Here is a 16,627-nt window from a genome sequence, read left to right as displayed (position 1 = left end):
ATCTAGTCCAACCCCCTGCAATGCAGGAATCTAAACTAAAGAATCAATGACAGATGGCCACCCAAGCTCTGTTCAAAAACCTCCAATGAAGGAGAGTCCACCACCTTGCAAGGTAGTCTGTTCTTCCACTGTTGAACAGCTCTTACTGCTAGAAGTTCTTCTGAAAGTTTAGTCGGAATCTCCTTTCTCGTCATTTGAATCCATTAGATCAGGTCCCACCCTCTGGAACAGCAGCATAAAACAAGTTTGCTCCATCTTCCACGTGGCAGGCCTTCAGATATTTGAAGAAACGGCTTAGTCATGCTGGCCACATGACCCGGAAGCTGTACGCTGGCTCCCTCGGCCAATAAAGCGAGATGAGCGCTGCAACCCCAGAGTCAGTCACCACTGGACCTAATGGTCAGGGGTCCCTTTACCCTTACTATCTTAAAGGACGCGGGTGGCACTGTGGGTTAAACCACAGAGCCTAGGACTTGCCCATCAGAAGGTTGGCAGTTCGAATCCCCGTGACAGGGTGAGCTCCCGTTGCTCAGTCCCTGCTCCTGACAACCTAGCAGTTCGAAAGCACGTCAAAGTGCAAGTAAATAAATAGGTACCACTCCAGCGGGAAGGTAAACGGCGTTTCCGTGCGCTGCTCTGGTTCGCCAGAAGAGGCTTAGTCATGCTGGCCACATGACCCAGAAGCTGTACGCTGGCTCCCTCGGCCAATAAAGCGAGATGAGCGCCGCAACCCCAGAGTCGGTCACGACTGGACCTAATGGTCAGGGGTCCCTTTACCTTTACTATCTTATCTCCTCTTCTCTAGGCTAAACATGCCCAACTCTCTCAACCATTCCACATAAAGCTCCTCTGTACATGTTCCAGCTTGTCAGTATCCTTTTTCAACTGTAGTGTCCAGAACTGGACAAATTATTCCTGGTAGCATCTGACCAAGGCAGCATAGAGCGGAATTATGACTTGCCTTGATCTGGACTTTAGACCTGTTGATGCAGCCTAGAATTGCACTAGTTTCCTTTGCTGCTGCATCACACTGGTGGCTCATGTCCAGCTTGTGGGCTACTAAGACCTCTAGATTCTTTTCAAATGTACTGCTGTGAAGCGAGGTGTCTTCATGGAAAGTCAGGGCTCCACCACTGAACCTCTCTTGCAGAAGGGCAAGCAGATTTTCCTAATACAGGGACCCAGGAATCGGTCTTATATCAAGCCCATTATTTGTCCAGATCACTGCTTGCACATATGATATCTGAAGGAGGAGGAGGGGAGAGAAATATATGCTTATTGCCAAATGGCGGAGTTTTGTGTTGTTGTTTTTAAGAACACCAGCCTAGTAATTCAGAGGAATAACATTTCAGCACCTGTGAGAACCAGGAACCCAGTGTTCAAAAGATGGAATCAAGATAGCCGCCCACCCCGCCCCCTTTGCAGTTAGATAGCTACAAACCTGAACATGATTTAAAATAGCATGATGCATGGTGAAAATACATCAGCTCAGAACAAGCTAATTTAGTCCTGGATGAGTGAAGAGCTTTGAATCTTATTAATAGCAATGCAAATTTTGACATAATTGCTTTGAAACAGCACATCCAATGGATGAATCCATTATTATTTTAATGTATACAGTGATTGCTTCCCCCAGAGCCCTATTCTCCATAGATCCTGGTCAATTTGGGATAATAGGCAGGCAGAAGTCCAACAGGTGATGTTCCCTCCCCACTGTTGAGTCTTGCCCTCCCCCCCCCATCTGTATGCTTGTCAGCATGGTGTGAAAAGCAAATTCATTTGCTTCACCAGTTTATGCATGCCTACTCGGAAGCAAGGTCTGTTGAGTACAATGGGGATCCCTGTACACAATAGCAGCCTAGGTTGTCAGAAGTACTGTGAAGTGGAGGTGCAGAATCTCTGGTGGTCTCTGTACGAGTCAGTGTTCCAATTTCAGCATCCTTTGAATCAGCCTCTGCAGGGACGGGGAGGCTGTCTGTTGCATCCCTGAATGAGTCAAAGCTCAGGATTTGACTCCTTCCAGTTATTACCAGAACAGTGGCTCCCAGAAACAATGGAGGTGAACCCCTTTGAGGCTATGCCAGGTCTTGGTGGGGGCTACTGTGGGCCACCTTTGCCTTTCCAAATTTGCTCAAATCGGCAAGGGGGTGTGTGGTGAAACAAAAAAGACCTAGTCACGCCTCCCCAAAGACCAGAGTCAACTGGGCGGAGGAGGGGATGAGGAACCAAGGGAGCAGGTCTGAAGGATGATGGGAGCTGGAACACCTGGAGCTGGAACACCTCCAGCAACACCTGGAGACCCAGAGATATTCCCCACCTCTGGTGCCTTCCAGATGTAGTGGGACTGGAGTTGCTATCAGCAACATCCTCTCCCATCATCCCTGACCACTGGGCGTGCTGGCTGCTGGGGCTAATGAGAACTGAAAGTCCAACCGCATCGGAGGGCAACAGGCCTGACACTCGTGGCGTGGATGCCATACCAAGGCAGAAGATGGGAGCGATGGACCATTCCTCACACAACACAAAGCATCCTTGTGTCCCCAGCGCGTTCTGACTTTTACTTTTTCCTTCAGATCCTGCCATGCAGGGGGTTGGACTAGATGACCCCTTTTGGCCCCCTACCATTCTAAGAGATGCGAGCCGCGCGCCCGCGGGTGGGCGTGGCGTAAGGGAAGTGGCGGAGTCGCGGAGCTATTGAGGCCAACAGCCCCTGAGTGTGAATTTGACATGCCGGGTGGTGAGCAGGTGTTTATCTTCCTCTCAGTTACCTCCCCGCCCCCGGAGGAGGACCGACGCCACGCGCGTCTGCTCTGACACGCACTCCTTACACACGTGCGCGCGCCTACACGTGTAGGGAGACGGGAAGGCGGGCGGCCCGGGAGAGCGCTCGGATCGCGCGCGCAGCGCTTTGCGCGCGACCGGAGAGGGAGGCGGAGCAGCGCGCAGGGACTCCGCCGCCGCCGCCTCTGCTTCCCCTCCTTCGATCGCGGCTTCTCGCAGGCAGAAAGGCTGATCCGAATCGGGAGCTGGCTCCGAGGCAAGACGGGGACGGGGAATTGGGGCCAGGGCTCCCTTCGCGGGGTGGGGGAACCCCAGCCCGGCGCCCGGTGGGTGAGTCCTGGAGGGATCTCCGGGCTGGGAAAGGGAGACCAGCAGGCAGGGAGACAGAAAAGGAATATTTCATCTCCTCGCCCCCCCCCCCGCCCCGCTTCAATAACACACACCAGCTGCCTCTTTAAATAGTGCAGAAATCGGGGCTCCCGAAAATAGTGAGAGAACTGCCCCCGCCCCCTTACAGTGGAGTGGGTAGGAGGAGTAGGTCAAGACGGAGTGGGGGTGGACACGTCTTTGGCATTCACACATGCCGAGGAGCACCGGGAGGATAGGATCCGGCAAAGGCTTTGCTCCCAGAGGGGAGAATTGAACTCTAGCCCCCGAGGATGGAAACAAGGCGCCCCCTTTCTTGCTAGGAGCAGGGCACCAGGGAGGCTGGCCGAGATCAGGCATAGTATTGCTATACTGATATATGGCATTTACGCGCCACCATTCCCTCCCAGGACCTCAAGACGCCTCCTTCCTCCTCAGTAAATCCCCACAACAGCCCTGTGAGGTAGATTAGGCTTTGCTCCCAAGGTCACCCAGCGAGCTCCATGGCTGAGCAGGGATTCGAACCCTGCTCTCGCGGGTCCTAGCCCAACGTCCCAACCACTGTGCCACACTGGCTCTTGCATTAGCCAGCATCCGCCTAGGCTGATTCTTCCTCGGATGTGTACTTGCCCTGCCCCACAGCTGCAAGAGAAGCCTTGCCCCTAGGTAAAGGGTAGCGTGCCTGGGTTGGGACCTCTCTGCTGCCCACCATGGCTGCCATGCTGCCCTGGCGCCGGAGCAAGTTTGTCCTGGTGGAGGAGAATGAGGGCAAAGGCAAGAGCAAGAGTTTGGGTCCCGGCTTGAGCTACGCCTCTTTGCTGTCCAACTTTGTTCGCTCCTGCCCGGACCTGTGGCCTGAGTGCCCCCTGGAGCGGCTGGGCAGCGTGTTCCGCAGCAAGCGCCAGAAAGTGGAGCTGAACAAGGAAGACCCCACCTACACAGCCTGGTACCTGGGCAACGCTGTCACCCTGCAGGCGAAAGGCGAGGGCTGCACCGAAGAGGCGGTGGAGAAGATCTGGGCCAAGAGCGAGTTCGGGAGCCGCAGCACCAAGATGAAGTTGACCCTCGGCCCCCACGGCATCCGCATGAGCCCCTGCGAGAAAGGTCTCCGGCGGCCCAGCCATGCCTATCTGCTGCACCGCATCACCTACTGCGTGGCCGACGGGAGGCACCCCAAGGTCTTCGCCTGGGTCTACCGGCACCAGGTCAAAAACAAAGCAGTGGTCTTGCGGTGCCACGCTGTCCTGCTCTCCAAAGCCGAGAAGGCCCACGCCATGGCTCTTTTGCTCTACCAGACGTCCCACTCGGCCTTCAACGAGTTCAAGCGGCTCAAGAGGCAAAACGACTCGCGCCACATCCAGCAGCAACTCCTGGGAGAAGCCATCATCCCCCTGGTGCCCCTACGCAAACTCCTCAACTGCAAATGCCCCTACAGGCCTCCGGCGGACAGGGGACGCAGCGCCCCTAGGCTGAGCGCCATCCAAGAGGAGGAGGAGGAGGAAGAGGAGAAAGCGGACAGGGAGGAAGGGGCCTCGGGCGCCCCTTGCGGCTGCACAGCCAGCTCTGCAAATGGCAGGACCGGCACCAACCTGAGCAGCTGCGCCAGCGCTGCCGCTGGGGCTGCCACTGGCGCTGTAGGCGTCCGACTGTCCATTTGCACCACCTTGGCCATCGGCACAACTGATGGCACGGCCCTCTGCCACAACGCTGACACCACTCGGGGCCGCAAGACGGTCAAAAGCAGGGAGAGGCCCGAGGTGCTGACTTTAGCCCATGAGCTGAGGGTCTGCACTTTGAGGGGGCCCCACCACCGGGAGGACTTGCCGTCTTGGGAGCCCCCCAAAGAGTCGTCTTGCCTGCCTTGTTAAGGATCCTGCGGGCATGGGTTTATTTTGCAGACTCTCCTCCCCGGTGATGGATTTGAGGGAGTGGGCGTCGGGAACATGTTGTTTCCTCTGCTGCTTTGTTCCCTCGTCGGGCTGCACTCGGTACATTCAAGGTTGATAGACGGCACATGGCAGAATGGTTAGTCCTTGCCAGGGGATGAACATTGTTGACGTGCCGGTTCTACCTAACTGATGTCTTATGGCCCTGTTTTGACCAAACCGACCCATCTGTTCCAGCCATTTTTATTCTTCTGCGGACCCTCTGAGGCTTCTCGCTCCCTGCTCAGCCTGTGCCAACCTGTTGAACGACTGCCGGACACCCAGCACCCCACCTCTGGGATCAGGGTGGCTTGATGGTTCTTACGCGTAGAAGTGAGGTTGTGCAGGCTACAGCGGCTTTTAATACTTGTTCGAAGTGGCAAAGGGGGGGAAATGTCTCAAGCCGGGCAGAGGGAGCAAAATCTCTCTGTATATGTACGCCTCAGCATAGATATTTATTTATATGTAAAGAGTGCTCAGCCTTTGGATTTGTACATGTTTTTGCATGCTTCCTTCCTCGCCACCCCTGGTGAGGGATATGTGCGACATCATACTGGGCATCTGATTTTGGGAACCTGTATTGCGTTAGGAGGCCAAATGAGGAACACTCTTGGAAGCAATCATTTCCCCTCCAACCAACTAATATTGGAGCTGTAGGAGTGGAAGTGAGGTTTAAACTTGGGTTTCCAATTCCATTGCATTTCTTTTTCACTAGCCTTCTGGGGCCAGGGTGCTCTGCTGTCAAAGCATCCAATTTTGTGTGTCCAGAAAAGGCAGCTTCTCTCTTTTGAGTAAGGGCCCAACCCAATTAGGTTCCCCACATTTTTGAATAGGTAAATTAAGTAGTGTGTGTGTGTGTGTGTGTGTGTGTGTGAGAGAGAGAGAGAGAGAGAGAGAGAGAGAGAGAGAGAGAGAGAGAATATATCTGGCTAGCCTTTACTCAAAGCAGAGAATCTGCTGAATTCCTGAAACCCTCTTTAAAAAACAAACTGGGTTTCTAGTCCCCATTGTTTTGAATTCACACAGTGGAAAGGTAAACATAGGCAACTGATGACCCATCATGGGCTAAATTCAGCACTTGCCTCCCTCCCTTGCAGCAGCTTCTCACCTGGTCCCAATGGATTCCTTGATCCTTTTTGCTGCATATGTTGATTCTTTAGTTTGCTGCATGTCAGAGACTACCCAGAAAAAGAAGAATCTGGATTCCGCAGGTTTTTATCGATGTGTGCACATGTCTGTCAACGATACAAAGGAGGCAGGAAAGACATGAAGGAACTGAAAACACTGTTTTTGGAACTCCGTAGCAACAATAAAGCACAAGAGAACCAGGCGATTCCTAATACATTGATTGGGACTTGCTCACATTTCGGTCGATTTGGAAAGCTGAAATGTGGATGAGGAAAAACTGGGAGGGCCTCTGGAAGTGAGTTGTCGGGAGTTGTAAGCCAACTAAGCCTTACTCAGAGGAGATGCACTGAAATTAACCAACCTACGTTAGTCATGTCCATCCAGATCAATGGGGCTACTCTGAGTAGGACTGCCATTGGCTACAACCCATTGAAACTGGTAGGCTTCACACCAGGCATTGAAGCACTGTGATACCACTTTAAACTGCTATGGCTTCCTCCAAATAATTCTGGGAACTGTAGTTTGCTAAGGGTGCCGAGAGTATTTAGGAGACCCCTATTCCCTTCCCAGAGCTATAATTCCCTGAAGATTGTTAAACCACTCTGGAAATAGTAGCTCTGTGGAGGAAAATGGGATCTCCTAACAGCACTCGGCACCCTTAAACTACAGTTCCCAGGATTTTTTGGGCGCAAGCCTTAAAGTGGCATGATGCTCTAAATGTATATGCAGATGAAGCCCTAGAAAAGACTATTAGTTTCAGTGGATCTGCTGTGAGCATGAGTTGGTTGGATTTTCAAACTGAGAGTTTAAAAATCAGCAAAGGTTTGGTTCTGTTCTGGGGAGAAATCTGCCTTTGAGACTCGGAAAGGAAATATATGATTTCAGCCTACATTTTGCTGCTGGGGAGGGCTCAGTGCTCAGCTGCAGAGGGCAAGCTCTGCACATGGAAGGTCTCGGATATTGCCAAGGTTGCAGGTTTGATCTCTGTATGGGACAGCTGCATTGCAGGGGGTTGGACTAGATGATCCTCAGGGTCCCTTTCCAACTCTACAATTCTATGATAGATGTGTGTAAAGTTATGCGTGGTATAGAGAAAGCGGACAGAGAAAAGGTTCCCTCCCTTTCTCAACCACACCAGAACGGGTGGCCATCCAATGAGGCAGAAGGATTCTGGAGAGACAAAAGTACTTCTTTATGCAGCAAGTGGTTAAACTATGGAACTCACTTCCACATGAGGCAGGGATGGCCACCAGTTTGGACAGCTTTCAAAGAGGATTGGACAATTTTTTGGAAGATAAAGCTACTAGCCCTGATGGCAATGCTCTCTGCCTATGGCTGGAGGCAATAATGCTTTTGAATTACCAGGCGCTAGAAGCCACAGAGGGCTCAGGTCCTGTTTGCAGGTATCCCACAGACATCGGGTTGGTCTCTGCAAGGACAGGATGCTGGACTAGATGGACCACTGGCCTGATCCAGCAGCCTCTTCTTACGTTCTGCTCATAGGCCTGAACACTGTGAGAAGAGAATGCTGAACTAGATAGGCCTTCTAGCTGAATCAGGCTAAATCACTCTGTGTATGTTCTTAAAGACTCATGCCTGAAACATTGGAGACCTCCTCCCAATCGGTGTAGGGCCATACTGAGCTCTACAGGGCTAATGCACTGCTTGGGATGTTCCCTTGCGCCCACAAAGTCCCCACTTCAATCCTCAGCATAAATATCGGGTTATATCTAGGGAAGATTCCTGCTTGACACCCTGTAGAGTCAGGCGACTGGCACCCAATCTGGCACCTTCCAGATGTTGCTGAACCCCAACTCCATCAGCTGATGGAAGGTGAAGTTCAACAACATCTGGAGTGTACAAGGGTTCTCAGCCCTTATGTGGCCAATATTGAGCTTAATGGGTCAAGGGAATATTCTGGTACGGCAGCTGCTGAAGACTTAATATTTTACTGGTGAATTTGGATTGCCTTTTAAAAAAACAAATAAAAACTCCTCCCTTTCGGCTGTCTCAAGACATGTTTGCCTGGGATGGGATTGTGCGTCTTCTTTGTGTGGGGGCGGAATGCAGAACCTGGGAGAGAGAACCTTAGCGAGTCATTATTGAAGAAACTGGAAGTGCAGGAGAATTGTGTGTGTGTGTGTGTGTGTGTGTGTGTGTACAGGCATAGGTCTGTGACGGAGGCAAAGCATGATAATAACTGCTTTGCAATCTTTGTGCGCAGAAAAGTATGTTTCCCCCGCTCTCTTTTCTATATGCATTGTATTCGGCTGGGGAGGGGGAGGTGATGAGGTCAGAAAGGAATATTACACCTAGAGGCAAACGACTGTCTATTTTTAGCTACTTCCTGTAGCAATTGCTTTTCCAGAAAGATCCACCGAAGGGAGGGGGGCGGAAATTGGGTACAACATCAACTTTGACTGGTCATGGCAAATGACTTCTTTTCTTTAAGTTGGGCCACATGGCAAGGCAACTCACTCCCAGCTGGGAGGTGATGGAGCCAGCTAGCGATGGACATTTGACTTCTTTATCTGCTTTCCCTTACTCTCCTGGCTCAAGCAACTCATATGAGCTCTCTACCAAGCTGCTGAGTCAAAACAATGCTCTATCTAATTCAATATTGTCTACAATGACTGGCAGCATCTCTCCCAGGTTCCAAGTGGGGGTCGCTCCCAGCCTTTACCTGGAGATGCTGGGAACTGAACCTGGGGTGCTCTGCATGGGAAAAAGGAGCTCTAACTGAGCTTTGTTTTTCCCCTGTCCAAAGCTTGGTAGATGTTTGGAGTTTTGCTCCCGAAATAGCAAAAATCATGGGGGGGGGGGGTTGTTATTTCTGTTCTTAGCAATAATGTCTCACGGCAATTGCAAATACAGTGGTGCCCCGCAAGACGAAATTAATTCGTTCCGCAATTTTTGTCGTCTAGCGAATTTTTCGTCTTGCGAATCATGAAATCCCATAGGAATGCATTGAAAATCAATTAATGCGTTCCTATGGTCAAAAAAAGTCGAAACAAAGCCAAATTTGGTACAACAACAGTTTATTAACTGCTCTTTAAAGTCACACATACTGTAAAGAGCAGTTCAAAAATTGAAGGGAAAATAAATTAACTTTATAAACAAAACATGTCTTTGTTTTTAGACAAAGGAAACAAAGCCGCGAGACGTTTTCGTCTTGCGAAGCAAGCCCATAGGGAAATTTCGTCTTGCGAGGCAAATCGAAAACGGAAAAACCTTTCGTCTAGCGAGTTTTTTGTCTTGCGAGGCATTCGTCTTGCGAGGTACCACTGTACAGTGGTACCTCGGGTTAAGGACTTAATTCGTTCTGGAGGTCCGTTCTTAACCTGAAACTTCTTAACCTGAGGTACCACTTTAGCTAATGGGGCCTCCTGCTGTCACTGCGCCGCCGCAGCACAATTTCTGTTCTCATCCTGAAGCAAAGTTCTTAACCCGAGGTACTACAGTGGTACCTCTGGTTACGTACTTAATTTGTTCTGGAGGTCTGTTCTTAACCTGAAATTGTTCTTAACTTTGGGTACCACTTTAGCTAATGGGGCCTCCTGCTGTCACTGCGCCGCCGCAGCACAATTTCTGTTCTCATCCTGAAGCAAAGTTCTTAACCCAAGCTACTATTTCTGGGTTAGTGGGGTCTGTAACCTGAAGCGTTTGTAACCCAAAGCGTATGTAACCCGAGGTACCACTGTATTTCTGGGTTAGCGGAGTCTGTAACCTGAAGCGTATGTAACCCGAGGTACCACTGTAAGGCTGAAGTGACCCCCCCCCCCAGTTCCATTCCTCTATTTTCCCTCAGGGTTGTTCTGCCAAGGAAACACAGGCACCTTGAGCAGTCCTTGCAAGCTGATTGGAAATGTGGAGAAGTGAATATTGGGAAAGTGAGAAACAGAGGTGAAATTGACATATCCCTACCCCTGGGTAAGACCTCTAAACTAAGTTGCTGGGTGGGTTGGGAATGGCAATAGTATATCAAGTGCTTCTTTGCACAAAGAAGGTTCTGGATTCCAATGTCTTCAAGTTAAGGTTGCGCTTGGAAAGGCCCCTCTCTTGGGGAGCTGCTGCTGCCAGTCAGAGTAGACTGCACCTGGCTAGCTGGATCAGGAATTATGCTGGGTGGGAGTCAAAGGTATGGTGGTCCCTGCAGAGGGTCCTGCTTTGGCCACCAGTTTCTCCAAGTTGGGCTGGAAGAGACCTCTGTTTGAAGCCGTGAAGAGCTGCTTCCAGTCAGTGTGCGCAGTATTGAGCTAGATGGACCAAGCATCCTCCTCACTATAAGGCAACCTTGTGTTCCTGTGATTCAACATTAAACTGAAACTGTACAGAAAGGCAGAAGAATAAGAAGTTGAACTGAAAAGACCACCAGGCCTTCTGAGATGTTCAGCTCAGACTTCATGCCGTTGTGTTATTGCTCCCTCCGCCCTCAAATAGCCACGACTGCTTGTGCCGTCAAGCTGAACAGGTCCTGTCCCACGTGCCACACAGTAGGGTGGGGAAACTTGTTCCAGCCCAAGGGCCACATCCGCTCCTAAGCAACTTTCTGGGGGCCGGGTGCTGGGGTGGGCGGAGCATGAGGCAGAAGTGAGCAGAGCAATAAATGTGAATGTTGACTTTTGTGTAGTGCGTTTTGTGCAGTATTTTTCACCCGCTCTTCATCCTCCATCCGAACTGCATTATCTGAATTCAAGGACACTTTCCAGCCAGGGAAAAACACTTGAGGAGGAGCAAAGCGTGGGCAGTTTTGGGAGGGTCCTAGGGTCCAGATAGAGAGCCTTAGAGGGCCGCATTTGACCCCATTGTTAACGGAGAAATCTGAGGGCTCCCTTGGACAAAAAACAAGGACACCAGCCAGGAATACCAGAGCAAAACAGCAGCCAGTAGGCTTGGTCTTTACTGAAGACTGTCACTACAGGACTCCCACCTGCCACAAGGTAGAACAAGATGGAAGCCCCGGACAAAAGAGCACCCAAACTTTTATTAGCTGCTAATCCCCATGTTAGGTAAAGGTAAAGGGACCCCTGACCATTAGGTCCAGTCGTGACCGACTCTGGGGTTGCGGCGCTCATCTCGCTTTATTGGCCAAGGGAGCCGGCGTACAGTTTCCAGGTCATGTGGCCAGCATGACTAAGCCGCTTCTGGCAAACCAGAGCAGCGCACGGAAACACCCTTTACCTTCCTTGTACTTGCACTTTGGTGCATTTTCCAACTGCTATGTTGGCAGGAGAATCCCCATGTTACACCCCCCCCCCCAGACTACATCACTAATACATCATGGTTACATCATGAAAGGGGAGGTCTGGTGGCAGTAATCTGAGCATCCTTGACCCTGCCCCATGGTTCTCCTTGCCCTCCACCAAACACCCATCAAGTGTAACAAAAAAGATATTTACATTTCCCTGTTTCCCAGCCAAGTTAATCACACCCTTTTGTCTTCATCTGGGTTTGTTATTTCTGGAATGGCTACCTGTCTGGCACTCAGGTATCAGGATGCCAGGGATTTTCACTCAGGCAGAGGGGCTGCTGAGTAGCTGAGCTCACATGTCTATATGAATTTCTGAAGCTTTCCCTGTGAGCCAGTACATAGATACATTTATCAGTGAATTCTTGCATTTGGTATTGTGCAGCAAAGGCCCTTTGAATAGATAGGAAGAAACTGTGATGAAGTGTTTTGTGGGGACAAATCACAAAAGTCACAAAAGCAATTGTGCTGGTTTTGGTAGTGGGCTGCATGTGCATGATATCTGCTGGAGGGGCAACCTCCCCCCAACCTATACATAAATTCCTGCAACACCATCCCCGTGGGGCTTGACTGGAGAGAGAATCTGAAGAGAGGCTGTGTCCGTGCCACTCTCTTGGTGCCATCCCTCTGACAATGAGGCCTGTGTGTCTCCCCCCTCCAGTTAATCCATATCCCCAAGCAGCTGGTGGCTTGATGTGCAACTTGTGACATTGGGTGCCTTTCCTGACTCTCAAATGAGCTCTGCAAGGGACACTGCTCTCTCTGTTGTTCTGCCCCTCCTATCTTGGGGTGGGGTGTGTGAGCACAGTGCTTGACTGTATTCCCCCCCCAGATCCATACACGCTTCCTTCTTTCCAGACAAGAAGTTGGCAGTGGGACACCAGGAAAGAGGCACTTGCCTGGCTTTCCAGAGGCCAGGGTTCTTCACGCAGGATTTCGCCATTCTGTAGCACCCTGCTTGTGGTTAACGCTTAGCTGGAATGAAATATTCAACGCAGCAATAGAGAAATTAAAATAATAATTTATTTGCCGGACAAATAAATAAGAGGCACAGTGGTATATGGTTACCAAGCTCTGGCCTGCCTTCCTGCCATTATGGCCAGCACTTATATTCCCTCAGCCCAGCCCCCTTGCTCCTCCTTTGGCTGCCTCTGTCCAATCAGCCTGGTTGAAATTCCTATTGGCTGTTTGCTAGAACCAATCATAAAAGATACACCCATTTCCTATTACCTTTTATGGGAGACAGAGAGCTATATTTTCTTCTATTTATAAATGGCAAACAAGCAGTGGCGTAGCGTGGGGGGTGCCAGGGGTGCCGACCGCACCGGGCGCAACATCTGGGGGGGCACGAGTCCAGAGGGAAGGGACAAGTTCCTTCCTCCGCTGGGCTCCCCGCCGCCACCGCCAGCCTTGCGCCCTAGCGCGCGCGCCCCCCGCCGCCGCTGTGGCTGAGCTCCGCTCACTGCTCGCAGGAGGAGCAGCCGCTGCAGCAGCGCCGACGCCGCCACCGACGCCTGGCCGGGCACGGGCAGCCTCTGCACCCTGCCGACGCCGCCATCCCCTCGGCCCAGCCACAGGCGGTGGCTGCTTCTGCCTCCATCCTCCTCCGGGCAAGCAGCGTTGTTTGCGCGGCAGCGCCAGCGCCAACTCGCAGGTTAGGGGTTGGGGGGGCGCAAATTACTTGCCTTGCCCCGGGTTAGGGGGCGCAAATTACTTGCGTTGCCCCGGGTGCTGACAACTCACGCTACGCCGCTGCAAACAAGTAGCCATTAACCTCAACAAGGCACCTTAATTACCAGATAACCTTTGCCCCCTGCTGCCCTATTCACTGCAAACCAGATGGCTATTGGTTCTAATTTTATCTGAACAGATCTTTTCTTCACCTTTTCACACACCATCTATGAAAGAGCTCCTTCTTTGGAGGTCTTTAAACAGAGGCTAGACAACCATATGTCAGGAGTGCTCTGATGGTGTTTCCTGCTTGGCAGGGGGCTGGACTCAATGGCCCTTGTGGTCTCTTCCAACTCTATGATTCTATGATTCTATGAAATAAGAATCTAACATAAGAATCTAACATTTCTTACTTTCTAAATCCTTTGCATAATTACATTTAAGCCAATATATTTAATACAGAACATATATAGATTTTTAGTAGAAAAGGAAAGGCCTTTTCAAAGTAAAAAGAAACTTAAAAACACTTTCCAAAAGCCACTTCAGAGAGTAGCCCCCCTTTCGCTGCTGAAACGGCTGCTGTTATTAGCTCTTGCCCTTTTAACCTTAGGAAGATGTGGCTCTGGGAGGTACGATAAGTCCTACTATTTACCAACTCTTATTTTAGCAGCTTTTATTACAGCTTAATTATATTCTGTAATATGTAGGGTTAGTGACCTTTTGCTCTCAGCCTTTTTATGACCGCAATAAAGCCCTCTGCCCAAGAGCTTGCCAGCTGCCTGCTGGTTTCCTGCCTCGAAAGAAACATTTGTGAATTTAAGCTCATTTTTAGAATACAGGAATCTGATCAAAATATAAGCCTTGATTAAAATGCAGGCTATGATCAGATGCCTCAATTCAATCCCAGCTCCATCACCTGTCGCCCTTGGATAGCTGTCAGGCACCTGTGTGTCATAGCATCTTAGAGCTGGAAGGGACCCAAGGGTCATCAAGTCCAACCACCTGCAATGCAGGAATCTCAGCTAAAGCATCCAGGACATGTGGCCATCCAACCTCTGCTGAAAAACCTCCAAGGAAGGAGAGGCCACTACCTTTCTGTTCCACTGTCAAACAGCTCTTACTGTCAGAGAATTCTTCCTTCTCATTTCTTGTACAGTGGTACCTCGGGTTAAGAACTTAATTTGTTCCGGAGGTCCGTTCTTAACGTGAAACTGTTCTTAACCTGAGGTACCACGTTAGCTAATGGGGCCTCCTGCTGCCGCCGTGCCACCACCACACAATTTCTGTTTTCATCCTGAAGCAAAGTTCTTAACCCAAGGTACTATTTCTGGGTTAGCGGAGTCTGTAACCTGAAGCGTCTGTAACCCGAGGTACCACTGTAACTTGAAGCCATTGCCTCGAGTCCTACCCTCCAGAGCAGGAGAAAACAAGCTTGCTCCCTCTTCCATGTGACAGCCCTTGAGATATCTGAAGATGAGTGGCTATCATATCTCTTCTCAGTCTCCTCTTTTCCAGGCTAAACATGCCCAGCTCTTTTAAGTCCTTCCAAAAGGCTTAGTTTCCAGACCCTTGATCATCTTCATTGCTTTCCTCTGCACTCGTTCCAGCTCATCCCAACTACTGGGAAGCTGGGTCTTCAAGCGGCCATTTTAATTTCCCATCATGCCCCCAATGGGTCATTGACGCCTCTAGTGGTGCCTGCTATTTAAATTTCCCACAGTGCCCTGGAGGAATGATACATCAGTGGGGCATGATGGGAAATTAAACTGACTGCCCATCACTGCTACCAGGTGAGCATAACTAAGGTGGGAGGGACCCCTAGAGAACATTCATTCATTCATTCATTAAATATGTCAACAAGTGACTAAATACATAATTAATAGTAATGTCCAGGGTACAAACTACCGTATTCTAGAACTTATCTCCTTGTAAGATAAGAAATGTATTTTGTGAAGCTTTTCTTTATGAAAGTTTCAATTTTAATATTTATGTTAATGTGGGCTTTTTTTAAAAAAGGATCTTTATTTATCTTTATTTTAAAAAAATATTTGTCCCCCCCTTCCATTTTAGAAACAACACTCAATATGACTTTTTTTTCAAAACAATCAAGAGGGAAAACTAATAATCTGTACCAAACGCGTCTGAAAAATAATAATCAGGGACATGTCGCAAACAGATGACACAACGTTTATCTCATAGTTGTTAGACTAGGCCTGTAAAGACTCGAGTTCAAATTCCCACTCAGCCATTAATGATTAGGTATCTCAGGCCAGTCACTTATGTCTTAGTCCAGCTTACCTCACAGGGTTCTGAGGATAAAACGTACCAGAGAGGTACAACTAACAGTGCTTTGAGCTCTGATAAGGAAAGGTGGGATACAGATTTTTATTCTTATTCTTTAATTAAAATTATATGCCACCCTTCATCCAAGGATCATAGGGTGGTTTACAATATAAAACACAAAAATCTATACCGTAGTGACAAACAAAAACACCTTCCACATTCAGTTTAAAAACCCTCTATTGCAGCATTTAAAGTGGTTACTAAAAACATCTATTGCAGCACTTAAAGCTCTGCTTAACAATCTTGAGGCAGAGAAGCAACAGCGACAGCAGCAGGAACCAAAGTATGACACATTTCATTTTAGCGAGGTGCTAAATATTTGCACAAATGCAGTGCTTAGGTGTCTACAGCAGTGTTTCCCAACCACTGTTCCGCGGCACACTAGTGTGCCGTGAGATGTTGCCTGGTGTGCCGCGGGAAAAATTAAAAAATTCGAATTTTTTTTTTTAAGTCAAATTTTCGATTGGGGCGCCGTCACTAGATGACCCCTGGGGTTCCCTCCCTCCCTCCCGCTCTGCGCCTCCCTCCTCCTCCTCCTCCTCCTCCTCCTCCTCCTCCAGGGAGGCCCTTCCTGGCTCTCGGCCAAGGCTTGGCGGCTGCCACTCACTCACTCGCTCGCCCACCCGTCCCTCCATCCCTGCACCCGGCCTCTCCCCCTCCGTCCCCGGCGCGGGGGCTGCCGTGATCCGTAGTTCCCTCGCCCTTGGGCTCCGCGCCCGCGCGGGGTGCGCAAACTACGTTTCCCAGCGTGGCCTGGCGGGCCGGGCGTTTTGTTTGAAGCGCTCTTCTCCCGGCCATGGAATGAGCGCAGCGGCGGCGGCCGGCCGGGCAGGGGCTCTTCCGCGCAGACCCCGTGCAGCCTGCCTGTGCCCCCGCGGAGATCGGGCGGCAGGATGGAGCCCAGGGATCCCCGCGGAGGCGGAGCGGCGGAGGCGGAGGCTGCCCCCCAGGTAGGGCTGCGTCGGGGGGGTTTATTTTTGCAATGCTGCATCCGCGCCGGAGGGGACGCATCGGACCGCGGGGAGACCCCTTGGCGGGCGTGCAAGGCAATGCATGCGTGCAGGCGTTGCATGGAGTGCAGTGCAATGCAATGGCAACGCGGCGCCCTGCATGCATGCATGCATGCAACTTCCACCGGCGCTCCGGACTTGGCAGGTGAGGGGGG

General features: G+C 50.6%; 1 protein-coding gene across 1 annotated transcript; it reads left to right on the top strand.

The window, feature by feature from the left end:
* Nucleotides 1–2,499: 2,499 nt before the first annotated feature.
* Nucleotides 2,500–9,173, top strand: FAM43B (family with sequence similarity 43 member B). Its single transcript, XM_081201629.1, has one exon. It carries the CDS (start codon nt 3,858–3,860, stop codon nt 5,013–5,015), a length of 1,158 nt encoding a protein of 385 aa, XP_081057755.1. The 5' UTR covers nt 2,500–3,857; the 3' UTR covers nt 5,016–9,173.
* Nucleotides 9,174–16,627: the final 7,454 nt, after the last annotated feature.

The sequence above is a fragment of the Podarcis bocagei genome (genome assembly GCF_964188305.1).
Source record: "Podarcis bocagei genome assembly, chromosome: 7".
NCBI classification, from domain to species: domain Eukaryota; kingdom Metazoa; phylum Chordata; class Lepidosauria; order Squamata; family Lacertidae; genus Podarcis; species Podarcis bocagei.
Note: the sequence above shows the minus strand (reverse complement) of the source record. Positions and strands in the feature narration are given on the sequence as shown.